The 13,528-nt window shown below is 47.3% G+C and overlaps 2 protein-coding genes and 1 long non-coding RNA gene across 3 annotated transcripts; 1 reads left to right on the top strand and 2 right to left on the bottom strand.

Moving 5' to 3' along the window:
* The first annotated feature begins 146 nt into the window (after positions 1–146).
* Positions 147–3,958, top strand: LOC105699901. Its single transcript, XR_001104075.1, has 3 exons — positions 147–2,090; positions 2,180–2,273; positions 2,340–3,958. It is a non-coding gene; the product is annotated as an uncharacterized LOC105699901 (long non-coding RNA).
* Positions 3,959–8,939: 4,981 nt separating this feature from the next.
* LOC105699607 lies at positions 8,940–10,785 on the bottom strand. Its single transcript, XM_012424742.1, has 5 exons — positions 10,648–10,785; positions 10,505–10,571; positions 10,304–10,429; positions 9,866–10,069; positions 8,940–9,212 (listed from the first exon to the last, which is right to left on the bottom strand). Exons 3-5 carry the CDS (start codon positions 10,397–10,399, stop codon positions 8,940–8,942), a joined length of 573 nt encoding a protein of 190 aa, XP_012280165.1. The 5' UTR covers positions 10,400–10,429; positions 10,505–10,571; positions 10,648–10,785.
* A 371-nt stretch (positions 10,786–11,156) lies between these two features.
* LOC105699606 lies at positions 11,157–12,348 on the bottom strand. Its single transcript, XM_012424741.1, has 4 exons — positions 12,292–12,348; positions 12,060–12,215; positions 11,724–11,927; positions 11,157–11,471 (listed from the first exon to the last, which is right to left on the bottom strand). Exons 1-4 carry the CDS (start codon positions 12,346–12,348, stop codon positions 11,157–11,159), a joined length of 732 nt encoding a protein of 243 aa, XP_012280164.1.
* Positions 12,349–13,528: the final 1,180 nt, after the last annotated feature.

The following is a 13,528-nucleotide window of genomic DNA, read 5'->3' as shown; positions in this document are numbered from 1 at the left end:
ACGGACACGCAATTCTGCGTGGCTAAAAAGTTAATGGAGTCATAAAGGTGCTAAAAAATACGCGACAGCGCAAGGGATACGGAAATACCTGAAATACGTAAATTTACGCATGACGCATGCAAGTACACACGGGTCGAACGGTTCCCTTTCGGTTTCTTCAACTCTGACACGAATGCACGGAAAGTGCATTTAATGCAATCGTGAAACTGAAGTCAACCATCCGTGAAACGAGATGAAAATATTCCATAACGGGCCGTACCTTCTCTCGGCTCGTTCCTTGCGGCATCGAATATATATTTCTTTGAGGAAAATGCTTCAATCTTTCATGTTCCATATCTCTTACAAATTCCAAGTACATACCGCACATTTTTAAGTGCACAATAGAACCGCGATGGATTAAAAATTTTTTTCTTTCGTCATTAGAGCCGAGGTATATCTTTTAAGAGATCAAGGCTCTTTGCTGGAATCTATGTCCATTTTGCAGGTGATCAGAAACTTAATGCGAGCATAAATTTATAGATCCCTTGTTTGGATGCATGCTCATTACGCGTCGTTATATGTCAATTGTACCTAGGCATACTGTATACTTAAGCAGGAAAGAAATATTTCCGTTTCGTTTATCGGGTCCCAAGTGCGTTTCGCACTTCTTGCGTCGATTAGTTGCGCAATTAAAGTACCGCTCGGTGCGCACGGTAAATGCGAGTAATGTTTCTTAATTAGTACCCGTGGCATACCGTTTCGAGGGAAGACAACTGACAATCTCGCATCTCCTCTCGCATTTTTACCGCAAATTTCACGCAAGTTGGTCCGAGCAAACGGAAGAAAAACCGAACAACCTGGCCAAAAGTCCATTTTGTAATTTCCACGAGCACGGGGTAAAATTCGTTTTCTCTCATTACCATGCCGGACGACTGGCAGGAAACATATCTCAACGGGCCGCACTAACTCATTGTTCTTGGCAAACCTCGGTTTTTCCACCTCCTTTATTCCGATCATTGTCTCCCTGGTATCCCATTAAACGGATTTATTACCAAGATCCAGATACTTAACTGGCTCGAACTTGAAAAATCCATTTTTTTTTAATTACTCGCAATCCGTATGCCTCGAGCCTTCCCGGATCATACGTTGTACAAGGCGCAGAGTAATTGGGGCGTTGTAGATACGAGGGCAAACAAGCGATATTACCATTGTCCAGAAATGGCATAATTCCAGGCAATACCGGTAACGCGGCATGGTGTGAGAATGTCCCATACGAAATGAAATATCACGTTGCCGCAATTTGCACCTGATGGCCTTAAGGCGCCTAAAAGAGCGACCGGATCTGAAATTAGTCGGCGTTTGCTCGCCCTCGCACGCAGATTTCCTATCTGGCGTCTAATAACAAAGCCGGCGGTTCGCTTTTACGTATAAAAAATGATCGGCTCCGCAAGAGCTAAACTAACCACCCTTCGTGAGCTTTCTTGCAGGAATGCGCTTATTACTCCAACCCATATATCCACTTGGCCGTATCCGCGTTATGCAACTATGCTCCGAACGGGCGCACTTGCATGCTCCTATCAAAGATGCAAGATGCAAGATGCAAGATGCAAGATGCAGGATGCAAGACGCAGCGGATCGGATAAAGGAGCAAAAGCAGTGGAGGTCAGGAGTCATGGAAAGGCATCGCTCAAGAGTCCGGTGCACCAGGAAAGGAACACCCTCTTCCAGGTTTGCTCAAGAGTCATCTACCTCTCTTTAAAAAAAATCGTATTTCCATCCTCGAATGCTCATTACGTATTTTCGCACGGCACTTTGATCCGAATTCCGGCACGATTAAACAAACCGAACGCCCCGTGGACAATCAGGTATTACTTTTCGTTTTACGGTTCATGGCGGCTTGTTCATGGGAACCGAGCGTAAAATGGTGAAAGCAGAAATGGTCCGGTACCCTAGTGCTATCGTTTTGGAAAGACGATATCTCGAAGTCCCACCATCGGATTTACATCGGATCACCTCGATCTAGCCGATCAATTTTAATCCTGGATGAGGTGGACTGGGGATGAAGAGTACCAGAATATCATAACTCAATAATTGAACCGATTTGCAGGAGTGTGAGTACCGGGATGTCGGAATTAATTACAAACTCAGGATTTAGAATACCAGGATGAAATTCAACTGAACCGTCGAACCGATTTTTCAGGATCGTCGGCGAGTACCTCTAATCCGATTCCATCAACTCGAGAGCAGGATTGCCCAACGGAACCGAGATGACTTCATATCGATCTGCAAACGAGGTAGACTCCATTGCCTCTCATTAGGCGTATTGCAACACGAGTTCAAGACCATCGGTTTATCCGCAGGTAGCGCAATTTCCTGTCGTCAGATTTAAGTCTGCGTCAGGTATCTCCTGGGCGGAATCGATCCTCCAGGAATGGTAACCTTCGAGTCTTCTCGCCGACGTCCAACCAAAATCCACCGTTTCACCGTTTGCGAAACCGGACCGTTGAGACGTTCCTGCCCAAATGTCAATTCTGCCTCTGGGCGACTGTGCCACGTTGTTATAATGACCTATCTCGAAAATTGGGCAACCTTTCGAGCGTCCCGGAAAGACCGAAGAACTCGACCTTGTGAGCGGTTCCGATCCGGTTCGGGATCTAAAGACTGGTCCCGTATTCGTAGACCTCGCTTTCAGGATCTTAAGAAGGCCACGTAACGATGAATCGTCTCGATTAATCTGTACCGATCTGACCGACGCGATGCGGTCGTAGAACTCGATTTAACGATAGATACGGCTTATCGTTACGTGTCCGGCCGCGATCGAACGGGATTAACGATCTTTGGCAATTCCGGATGATCGAGCGATCCTGGACTCATCCTCGGCGGCGTTTGTAAATCCTTCACGACAATCGCGCAACTCGGATTCGCAATAACGAACGAACGTAACGAGACATCGTGGCGTCATGCCCCGTTCGCACGGTATCCAGCAAACGTTTTGCTGGATACCGTGCGATCGCGTTACAAGATCACCAGGAATACGGATGGTGGCTCTTTCGCTATCGGCTTGTGCAACCTCGAGATGCAACATCCGCGGTGCATCTCGACCGATTCAGTCCCGGCACGAAACGTCAGTCCGCGTCGGGAACAAAAGATGTCGAGGTACTCCCCTGTAAACGATTTGCAACCATCCAGGCCGGTCGTGAATTTTATTTCGCGTTGAATAATCTGAACTTTTGCGGTTGAATTTTTACGTCGAGTGGCCTGAATTTTCATGTTAGAATTATTAAGCGAATTTTTACGATAATGCTAGGAGTTAATACTTCACCGCCGCCTCTTCGAGTACCTCGGCTAATTCGACGCAAGGAGAACCAAGTAAACCGATGCACCTTTAACCAGGATCTGGAGCAATCGCTTATATCGTTACGTTACGCTAGATTATTGTTACGCTCGGCATGATAAGGACCAAGCGACAACGATCGACGATGTTATTACGTGCGGAGTTACGACGGTCGTTGTCATCGGCGATTAGCATTTTTCAATACTCTCCGTCGTGCGCGAAAGAATACGCGAATAAGTATTATGTCGTTCGACGCTTTTATAGCTTTTCTCTTTCACATGAGTCAGACACGTCCCACGTAAACCTTCCTTCGGTTATGGGGCAAATGCGACTTTCTTGATGGTCCACTGCGGGCGGTAATAACATTTAATCACCCTGATATATATATCGCACAACCAGAGACGAGCTTTTACTTGGCTCGGGTCGATACGATATCTCGAGTCTCGCCTCCTTTTTACAAGCATTGTTGACCATTGTCCAGGTCGTCAATAAAGAATAAAATATGTACCCACGCGTTACCCATGCTTGATCCTTCGCGTAACTCGAGTTTAGAATGAAGTCTATCGCGGTTAAACTACACTGTTAAGAAAAAAATTATAATTTTGTAACTTTTTTGTTGGAAGTTTCATTCCGACATGATATATTAATTTTATCACGCATTTTCAAATAAAATGTATAAATTTAGTACGTATGTATAATAAATTTATAATATTTGTTAGAAATTTCAGTTGATCGGTACTTGATATTAAACGTTTTTTCTGCAAACAAACAAATTTTACATATCCATTGTAAACTTATGTAAACGATCGTGTAATTAAAAAGCCATCTAAAAAATTTCCAAACAACGCGTACTAAATGACTTTCGAATATCAGATTTATAATTTTACTGCAACCTTATGTACTAAAAGTGTATGAATTTTTCTGACAGTGTAACGATTGAAATGTCTGAATTGTAGGAAGTAACGGGAGACACGTGCCGCACTAAAAGCATCGTTAAGATTATTCTTCCAATTTCACCTTCGATCCGAGCCAAAACGCGTAAGTCATAAAGCGTGCCATTTTGGGAAAACGGCGTTGGCAACTTTCTCCAGCTTCCTCGCCAGCGATAAATGGAAATACATTAAAAACGTATTTTACATCGCGCCGTAAGACACTTCCTTGAACCCCTGACTACCGATAATGAGTCGCGACGATCCTGGATGAAATTATCATTAAATTCCTACGCAGGCCAGAGGTTGTACCGGCGGTGTTACGTCGATTTAAAAGGCGAAGAATGTTTCGGAAATGGGAAAGATTTTAATAATGGTTTCTTTTCCAGAATCTGGATCATAGGTCAACGAGGCGCCGACAAGAAACACGTGCTGCCGTTGCAAGCGTGTCGGGGGTGTTTTATGTCGCTGTGGACACTTTTTTATCTCCTGGCGAAAACCGTGGCGATCGAAAAAGCTAGTCCCTCGTCAAGGTATAATTCAGCTTCCGACGCGGGCCTCGCGAAGCCTATATTTAATGCGCAGCCCCGGGCAATCGATAAATAAATCTAAATCCATGGAACTCCCGGCTTCCCTGGCACCGAATCTGATCGTTTGATCGGTTTAATGAAACCAAACGATCGACAAGGGCCGGCTAGATTTATGGATCGATCGGCACGAGCGTGGCGATTGAATTAAATCGATTCTGCTTCCAATATTTTCCTTCCCTGACAACGATTCGTGGTATCGCGAGATCGGGCATCTTTTAAACGACTGATATGAAATTTGGTAAAAAGTCATATTGGCAGCGAGGGAACATCAAGGACCGTGATTGGATGGGGGATCGTTCGGCTAATTGCTGTTTGCGGTCCAGGCTCATTTCGTCGACACCTAAAAATCTATAATTACGCGAAAGGAAAGGTCTCCTCCATATTATCTTTTATACTTTCCCGGGACCATTCGTGGCTCGTAATTGCGTTTCTTAACTGCACTCGATTGCTCTGAACTAGACATTCTGACCCGGAGGTAAAGGGAGGCTTCGGGAACCGATTCAGACAACCGAGTACCGTTCGGCTAGAAACTAAGACTTATACTTCGAAAACGTTCATTTTATTTACTTTTAATTCTAAGTTTAATCTATTAAGACGCGGAATTATTGCTATCGAGAAGTAGGATAACCGCGATTAATTTCAGGACACGCGACGGATCGAAGCAGCGACTTCGGCGTTTTTCCGCTGGAGCGATATCAATGTTTTCTGCCGTCTGATCTTCGCTTTCTTCGACGTGAACTTTCTTCCGCCTTGAATCGTATCCCGCTTTCAAACGTCGGTAAGAAAATACGACATTGCATTAAAGTTAATCCCAACCTCGCGTTAACGGGACGATGCATAAATAATGGCTATCTGCCTGGAAGGTGTAATTAAAAACTCGAACTTCCCCCCACTGTCTTGTCCGGAGCTTTCGCCAGGTTTTCAATTTATTAAGCCCTCTATTTCTCGATTCTCGAGTAGTCGCGATTATCACGAGTTTACCTCTTTCAGGAAAAAAGAAATCCCGAACGCCGAAGTGTCCCTTGGACTCGGAACTTCACCGGAAACGGCGGGATTCACTCATCACACTGGAAAACCACCCACTCGGACACTCGGCCAAGATGTCGAAGGACGGTGAAGATGATACTGAGCTTGGCCGCACGAGTACCCGGCGTCATATACTCGGGGAGGCTGAAGCACGTGAGCCGACCAGGACTTTCACTGTTTCCGACGAATTAAGAGCCCGCCATCTGACACCCTTCTAACGCAAGAAGGTTCCCCCGAGGGGAAGGTACCGAAAAGCCTGACACTGAAAAAAGGAAAAAAGAAAACATTCCCTCCGATTGGTCGACGTTGCCCAATCGCTTGGCTTCTCCTCGTCGTTAATCCGACTTTTCTGTCGCAGATTTGCCGAGGGGGGCCGCGATGGATTTTCTGGAATCAGGCGATCTTTTTCAGCCAACGGAAATCATTTCTCCAGCCTTGAATCCGACATCAGTGAGGGTAAAAAATCACTCCTGTAAACGAACTCGCGACGTCTGGCACGATATTCACTATTCTATCGAAGCCGTAAGATGTACTTGCGCAATTGCGAATGTATGACATAGGAGAATCGTCCGTCGCCTACGGGTATTGTTTTCATTCGTTGCAATTTATGCATCTATTTATGTTCATCGGAACCAATAGGAGTTCCGATTTCCTCTGAGGTATGCGGCCATGCATTGTTGTAGGGGGAGCGTGTATTAATTTTTGGCCAGGTGTTAAAATCGATTCTTGGAAAATAATTGAAAAACTATCATATCCTTCTGTAGATGCACTTTATGGCGAGCGTCACGTGGTTCTATTTTGACATGCATTATGGAGACCTACTAGTGGATTTCGTCCTGGTTGGTCGGCCAGTCTTGGGAAGGTGGACGTAGGTGGACACGCAAATTGCTCCAGGTGGAAAATAATCCCGGCTGATCCGATGTATATGCTCCCTCTTTGCAAACGGCTATTCCTTAAATTTCTTTCATAAATTCTTTCCTCCGTAACGGTGGCGAATAAGGACGTTACGTACTCGTGCGTACACGAGCGTTACATACCGCGCATAACTATATCGTCTGCAAAATGTTTTCAGGATATTATTGATGATTGGCAGTACAGTTTCGCTGATTGCCCGAGGCAGTAAAAATCAAGGCGCGTTTCGCGTTGATTTTTCGAACGTAAATCCGGATTCTTCGAGGCTGCACGAGGGGAAGCGAAAATTGACCATCCAACGATCGCACAATTTCGTCGTTTCGTCTCTTCGCACCTTCCGCCTAGAAAGTTTTATGACTTTTGCCCGCCGAATATCCACATATCTTTGGAGGTCTTCGGATCGTAAGTTATGAAACGGGTTTCCGCAACGTGCATCCCGTAATGAGTCATCTCATTATGCACCACCTCCTACACCTTCAGTGAAGAGCGAAATTGCAAGAAGGTTTAATCCGAACATTAAGGTTCCCTGAATTTCCATAGGCAAATAGGCCTCTCCGTTTCTCCGGTGAAATTTCCGACCCCGAAGAAATGATAACAATCGAGATAATGTCCGCCATTATCGGAGGCCTGTTGTCAAATTGTTTTCCCTTGCCTCGAACATCGCTGTAGGTGTTCCTTTTCTATTTAGCCTTAAAAGGTTCCTTGAAGCCTCGAGATGTCCATTATACGGACGCCTTGGCTACATGAAGGCAACATGGCGCAGGACCATAAAATTCACTTCCTGTTATCAACCTCGTAATTACAGACGCGGGTCTCTTGTGCATAACTCTAAATGCCGTAGCTTTTACTAACTTTCCTGGATATGTTTGCCTCCACGTTAAAGAAACACTAGGAAATCTCACACCGTAGGTGGCCCGTCGTTTATCGCACCGTTAATTATTTCGTTAACGATTAGGCCGGGATAATTAGACAATCGCTGGCAAGACTGCTCATACCTCGCGCATGATTCATATCTCTCGTTGGTAACGCATTGCACAGGTGCAGAGCTCGTTTTAATTTCCGAGGAAAAGTGAATTTAGTAGATCGACAAAGCGATGAGTCCGGTGAAAAGAAAGGCAACGACCGAGGAATCGTTACACGTGGATTTCTCTCGGCCTTTCGGACAAAAGCTCGTCAATTTGCGTATCTCAAATTTAATACCACCCGTGAGTTACGCGACAGACTATCAGGCACGTGGTTAAAAAATAATCACATTGACGCGTCATGAAAAAATCCCATCGGGGAACAATTAATGAGAAATTATGCCGTAGTAACTCTCATTACGCGGAGGGTACATTTTAAACGACCCCCCGGTACGGAATTACTGTGGGAATAGTAAGCGGTACTGCTTCGGTAAAGATGAAATGAATGAGCAGAACGCCGGCATATATTACGTAAAGAGAGCATCCGTTTACCCATGTACCATGTACATACATACTCGTGCTACATACATGCAGATGGAACGAACGTTCCTCGAGATTAGCACGAACGTGTTAAGATCCGCAAAAACGATCTCCTTGGGGCGTACTCCTCGAGACAATCTCTCTGTACACGTGACAGTACAGCGGTATTAAAATAAAAATTGTGTATAATTATTTTTGCCATTAAAAAACCTAATTTTCAACGTAGCTCTGTTCTGCTGTCCTTCAAAAGCCTTAAAACGCCGAGCCATCGAAGAACAAATATCGCAAAGCGTTGGGGTATACAAAATTTAATGCCAGATATATAAATATTCCAAGAAAACGAGTGATCTTAAATTTTAAGAGATCTCATAAACGTCCTTATATACATCTCGTACAAGCCTACGTGGTAAATATATATGTAGAAAAATACATTCTCGAGGCAGGACTCTCGTCCTCCCTGGTCGTGAAAAGTCTCGAAATGATCTTGCGAGGGATCTACCTTACGATCCGACGCTACAGATCCAGAGATCCGTGATAAAGTAGATCACTAGGTCCTCGGTCGATAAGCGACCGCGGCGAGGAAAGGAATCGCCAACTCCATCGCTGAAAAGAGTCTGGAAAGGACTGAGTCTCCGGCTGTCGGTAACAATGGCCCCGGAGGTTCCAGGATCCTATGCAAGCCGAGCTGCAGGTGCGCTAAATATCTGCCAAGGTGCTGTCCGATCCTTCATTTCGCAAGGACACGTTGGCCACGCTTGTTCCTGTTGGCATTGACTTTGGCCTCGTGGGCGGATGCACTGGCTTTGTACGCCGCTTGTTTCGTGTTAGCCAGGTCTGTCTTTGCACATTGAAGATTTTTCCCCAGCTCCTCGACCCGATGTCGGGCAGCCTCGACCAATTGTTGCTTCTCGGTCAACTCCTGTTCGGCGCCCTGGGCGGCAGCCTCGGCGTTCCCCAAATTCGCGTTTGCCGTCTGCACGGCTTGCGTCAGAGTCTTCAGCTAAATTCCGAAAGAAGACATCACCGCGAGTAAACCGTCCGAATTATTCTCATAGGTGAATTATTTAAATTATTTCATTTTTCCCAGGATACCCCGAGAGAGCACGATTTCGAGGGACCAGCCAGGGTCCCAGGGCAAAATTGGCTAATCAAGGAAAAACGGTCTGGCAACCGACAGGGTGGATTCAAGAGAAGCATTGGAGGTAGAAACCGGGAATTGCGAAAGGATAAACCTAGACGGTAACTAAAACTAGCAATGTAAACAGCGTGAGGGTAAAAAAAATTACCGGAGTTACACCCGGGCACCTGAGCCGGCGTCAGGCTCGTTACGCGATCGGTCGGCGTTACCGTACTGTATCCGTGAAACCGTCGGTCACTCGGCGTGTCGCAAACGAGGCTCCCATTCAATTTTTCACGGGATTAAATTTCGCCAGCGATTAAATCGTCAATGGGTACTCTCGGATTCGACATTTCATTTCTCGCGGCGTGCGTGCTCGAGAGTTAGCACGAGTCGCTTTCCTCGAGTCGCGAGAAAAGGGCGACGTTAATTAGCATTGCGACAGAACGATTGCTCAAACCTCGACTGGTTTTTTTTCCTTTTTTTTTTCCACGGCAATACTTCGTTACGAATTTACCTCCAACTCTCGGTTTTACCTCTAGCTGCGCCTGCTGGGCAGCCTGCATAGCGGCGTTGACGTTGGTCTGCGACTGCTGGATGGATGCACTTTCCTCCTGCACCACGGCTTCCGCTTCCTTCACTTCCTGCTGCAGCTGCTCCACGATCGCTTCCTTTCCGGCGAGAGCAGCTTCCGCCGCCTTCGCCGCCTCCACGGCCTTTTCGGCCAGCTGGGCTTTAACCTCCATGGAAATGGAAAATCCTTGGGATTAAGGACTCCCCGAATTTCTTTACGTGTGATTTAATTTTCTACGGATTACATGCTTTTTTTTATATTTATTCCGTCTTAAGGGAAAGTATGACGCCGAGACGAGGTCATAGGGTACGTAGGTACCTTACATTGATCTTGGGATTTAATGAATCTAGGTATCTTTTTTTTTCCCAAGGCTAGATTGGAAAAGGGACAACGAAGTCACCTGGTGGGAAGCTTGCGCTCCTGCGATGTTCTGCGCGTCCGATGCAGCTTTCGCCTCCTGGGCGGCCTTCTGCGCGATGTTGGTCGCCTTGTTCATCTTCCTCTGGCCGATGCCGTTGCAGGGGATCTGCGCGAAAGGTAAATCTTTAATGCGGCAACGGTTGCCTCGTGTCTCGCCAAAGGGATTCCTCCTGGTCCTTACTTCGCGAGCTCTCCTGGGTCTCCTTGCGTCCGAGTAATCCAGGATCACTGCAAGTCGTTAGAATTTTCTGAGATACTCGACGAAATCTTGCGAGAGACTCAATGACATTTTCCGAAAGGGACAAGAGTAGAACGATTGCTCACGCATGTACGTCAACAGCAGCAACGGTGTCCTCATGTTACGAGGGGGAATTTACTCGCCGATGATCGCCTCATAATAGGTGTATCCGAAAGCCCCGATGTCCGCGTCGAAAGGTGTCCAGGATTGACGGAAAGGGAAAGCGTCACCGATAAACACATGAAGGTGCGCCAAGAAACGTCTCTCGAGGTCTCTTGCGAATTTTCTCTCGATATGAGGATCCGCGGCGAACTTCAGGAAGCATTATGCCCTCGAGAATCGCGAAATCGTTCACTCTATCGGCTCGACTTTTGAAGATCGATTATTCAGGCTCAATTTTTAAGGCTCGATTTTTCAGGCTCAATTTTTCAGGCTCGATTTTTCAGGCTCGATTTTTCAGGCTCGATTTTTCAGGCTCGATATTATAGGCCCGATTTTTCAAGTTTAACTCAGGCTCGATTTTTCCAACGGCAGGAATAGAGCCATAGGTTGCGACCAGTCTGGATAGAACGTCGTCGTCACGTCCGACCTCCCTTCACTGATCGACGACTCTTTGTCGGCGAACGCGACTAGAATCCGAGGGTTCGATCAGGGCCGATCGCCTCCTATTCCTGGTGGCGTTGATTTTGGCTTCACGAGCCGCGGCATTGGCCTTAGCCGCTGCCTGGTTGGTGTTGGAGAGGTCGACCTTAGCAGCCTGCAGCTGACTCGTGAGCTCCTCGACCCTCCTCTTGGCCGCCTCGAGGAGTTCCTCTTTCTCGTTCATCGACTGCTGGGCACCCTGGGCGGCCGCCTGCGCGTTCCCCAAATTCGACTTGGCGGTCTGCAGGGCATGGGTCAAGGTCTTCATCTGTACCAAATGATCCTCTTTAGAACGAATTTCATCTCACGAATCGGTGAAAAGTCCCCTATCGTCCTCGAGAAAAAAAAAGGATGCGCCCATAGAGTCGCATAGCGCTGGGACCAAGGCCGCCATCTTGGATCCTCGATTCGAGAGCTAAACGAGGAATGTATCATTCCTGCCACGATGACGACGAAATGACGCTGGAATTGCGATTAAATTACGACGTGATAACGTAGATAAGGTATCGAGGTATCGGACCTGTTGCTGCGACTGACGCGCCGCTTCCATGGCGGCGTTGACGTTTGTCTGCGCCTGCTGCAGAGATGAGCTCTCTTCTTGCACGACCGACTGCGCTTCTTTCACCTCTTCTTGCAGCTGCTCCACTATCGCCTCTTTGCCGGACAGAGCAGCTTCCGCTGCTTTCGCAGCTTGTACCGCCTTTTCAGCCAGCTGAGCTTTCACCTGGAAAACGCGGCGTCGTTGCGCAATCCCGCGATCGGGAGCGTTCCTTCATCGGAATTTATTGCCGGCCGCGATTATACTGAATGTTTTTTTCCGGGATATTAATGAGTTTATTATGAAAAAAGGAAGTACCTGACGAGCCGCCTGTTGGCCGGCGACGTTTTGAGCATCCGATGCGGCTTTGGCTTCTTGGGCCGCTTTTTGAGCGATGCTGCTCGCCTTTTCCCCGTTCTTCTTGTGGCCCGTGTGACACGTCCCCGCGTCCATTCCGCTCACGTCTCGAAGGTTCTAAATTAAATCGAATTTTAGGCCCGTTAAAAGCTCCTCAGGGAATTAAAATCAGGTACTCTCGAGTTCGACTCACCAGGTGAGCCGGGAACCTGCGAACTCGCCGGCAATCTATGTGCCCGCACGCCAACATGACTGCGATAGGTTAGATTAGGAGTCGCTAAAGCTCGCGATAAGCTCGTATTTACCTGCGCAGAGGATGTAAAACGAATTTCTCATCGTGGCCAGGAGCATCGAATTTACCGAGTCGCGCTGCCGGAAGGCAGACCGACCATCTTCCTCCCGAGACCTGATAAACTCGTCCAAATTGAACGGTCGTGAAGGTGATAAAGATCGACAAAACTAGGTCGAGAAATCCGGAGAAACGGATGAAGCGCGCGAGGGTCGACATTAAGGCGATTACCTGCTCCGCGATAATCGTTGGGATAACCCATACAATACATCTGTACACCTAGAATTACATGCACTATAAATGGTTAAGGTGTATGTATGCATTTATAATTAATATTCGAGCTACGATGCGGCGTTTCGGTGTAGCGAAATCAAGCCGAGGAATTCCCGGTGAAAATGAGAAGTCTAATTGTCGGCGGGGAATCCGGCACGTTTTGGCTCTAAATTTCTCCCGGATCGGCAAGAAAGTGTCGGCGTGAGGTCTTGTCTCTTGCTCGGGATAAATACCTGCCCCGGGAGTTTCCTGGCGGACGTAATCGCGATTTACCGTGGATAACGACCGAGGCGACGCCAACGAGGATCGATAAGTGCGATCGGAGATCTCTTCGACCGCCGGAAAACGTGCCTCGCCTCCCGCTTTTCCGCCGATTAGCTCTTCGATAATCTCCGCGCCGATTATCGCCTCGCAGGGCTCGGTTACGCTTTGGATCCTTAAGCGATTTCCATCGAGACGTTCCGGCGAGAAAGCTGCCGCAACGACTTCATGGAGCTTAGTGACATAAGCATTGCCTCGTGAATGGCAAATGGAGGTCCGGGGAGAAGAGCGATCGAAAACGCATCTAACCCGCCGAGACCGCGAATCCTTGCCGCGACAAATGCACAACGAGCCGCAGCCAGTACTAAAACGCTGCGGAAATCGGCACCGCGGTGCGTTCCGCAGTACCGTGCTTTATTCCCGACCACTCGACCGAGCGATGGACCCGCGCGGATTCCGCATTAAATAAAAAAAACCGTCAGAAGAACCAGAATTCCGGATATCTTGCCTGGATCTGGATAATAAATATCCAGTTACCGTTTTTCTGCCCTAAAGTACCGGATTTTTTTACAGAAATTTTCCCTGGGAAATTTTCTTTTCTGGTGAA

Source organism: Orussus abietinus, unplaced genomic scaffold (genome assembly GCF_000612105.2).
Source record: "Orussus abietinus isolate OABI.00-Male unplaced genomic scaffold, Oabi_2.0 scaffold10, whole genome shotgun sequence".
Lineage (NCBI taxonomy): Eukaryota > Metazoa > Arthropoda > Insecta > Hymenoptera > Orussidae > Orussus > Orussus abietinus.
Note: the sequence above shows the minus strand (reverse complement) of the source record. Positions and strands in the feature narration are given on the sequence as shown.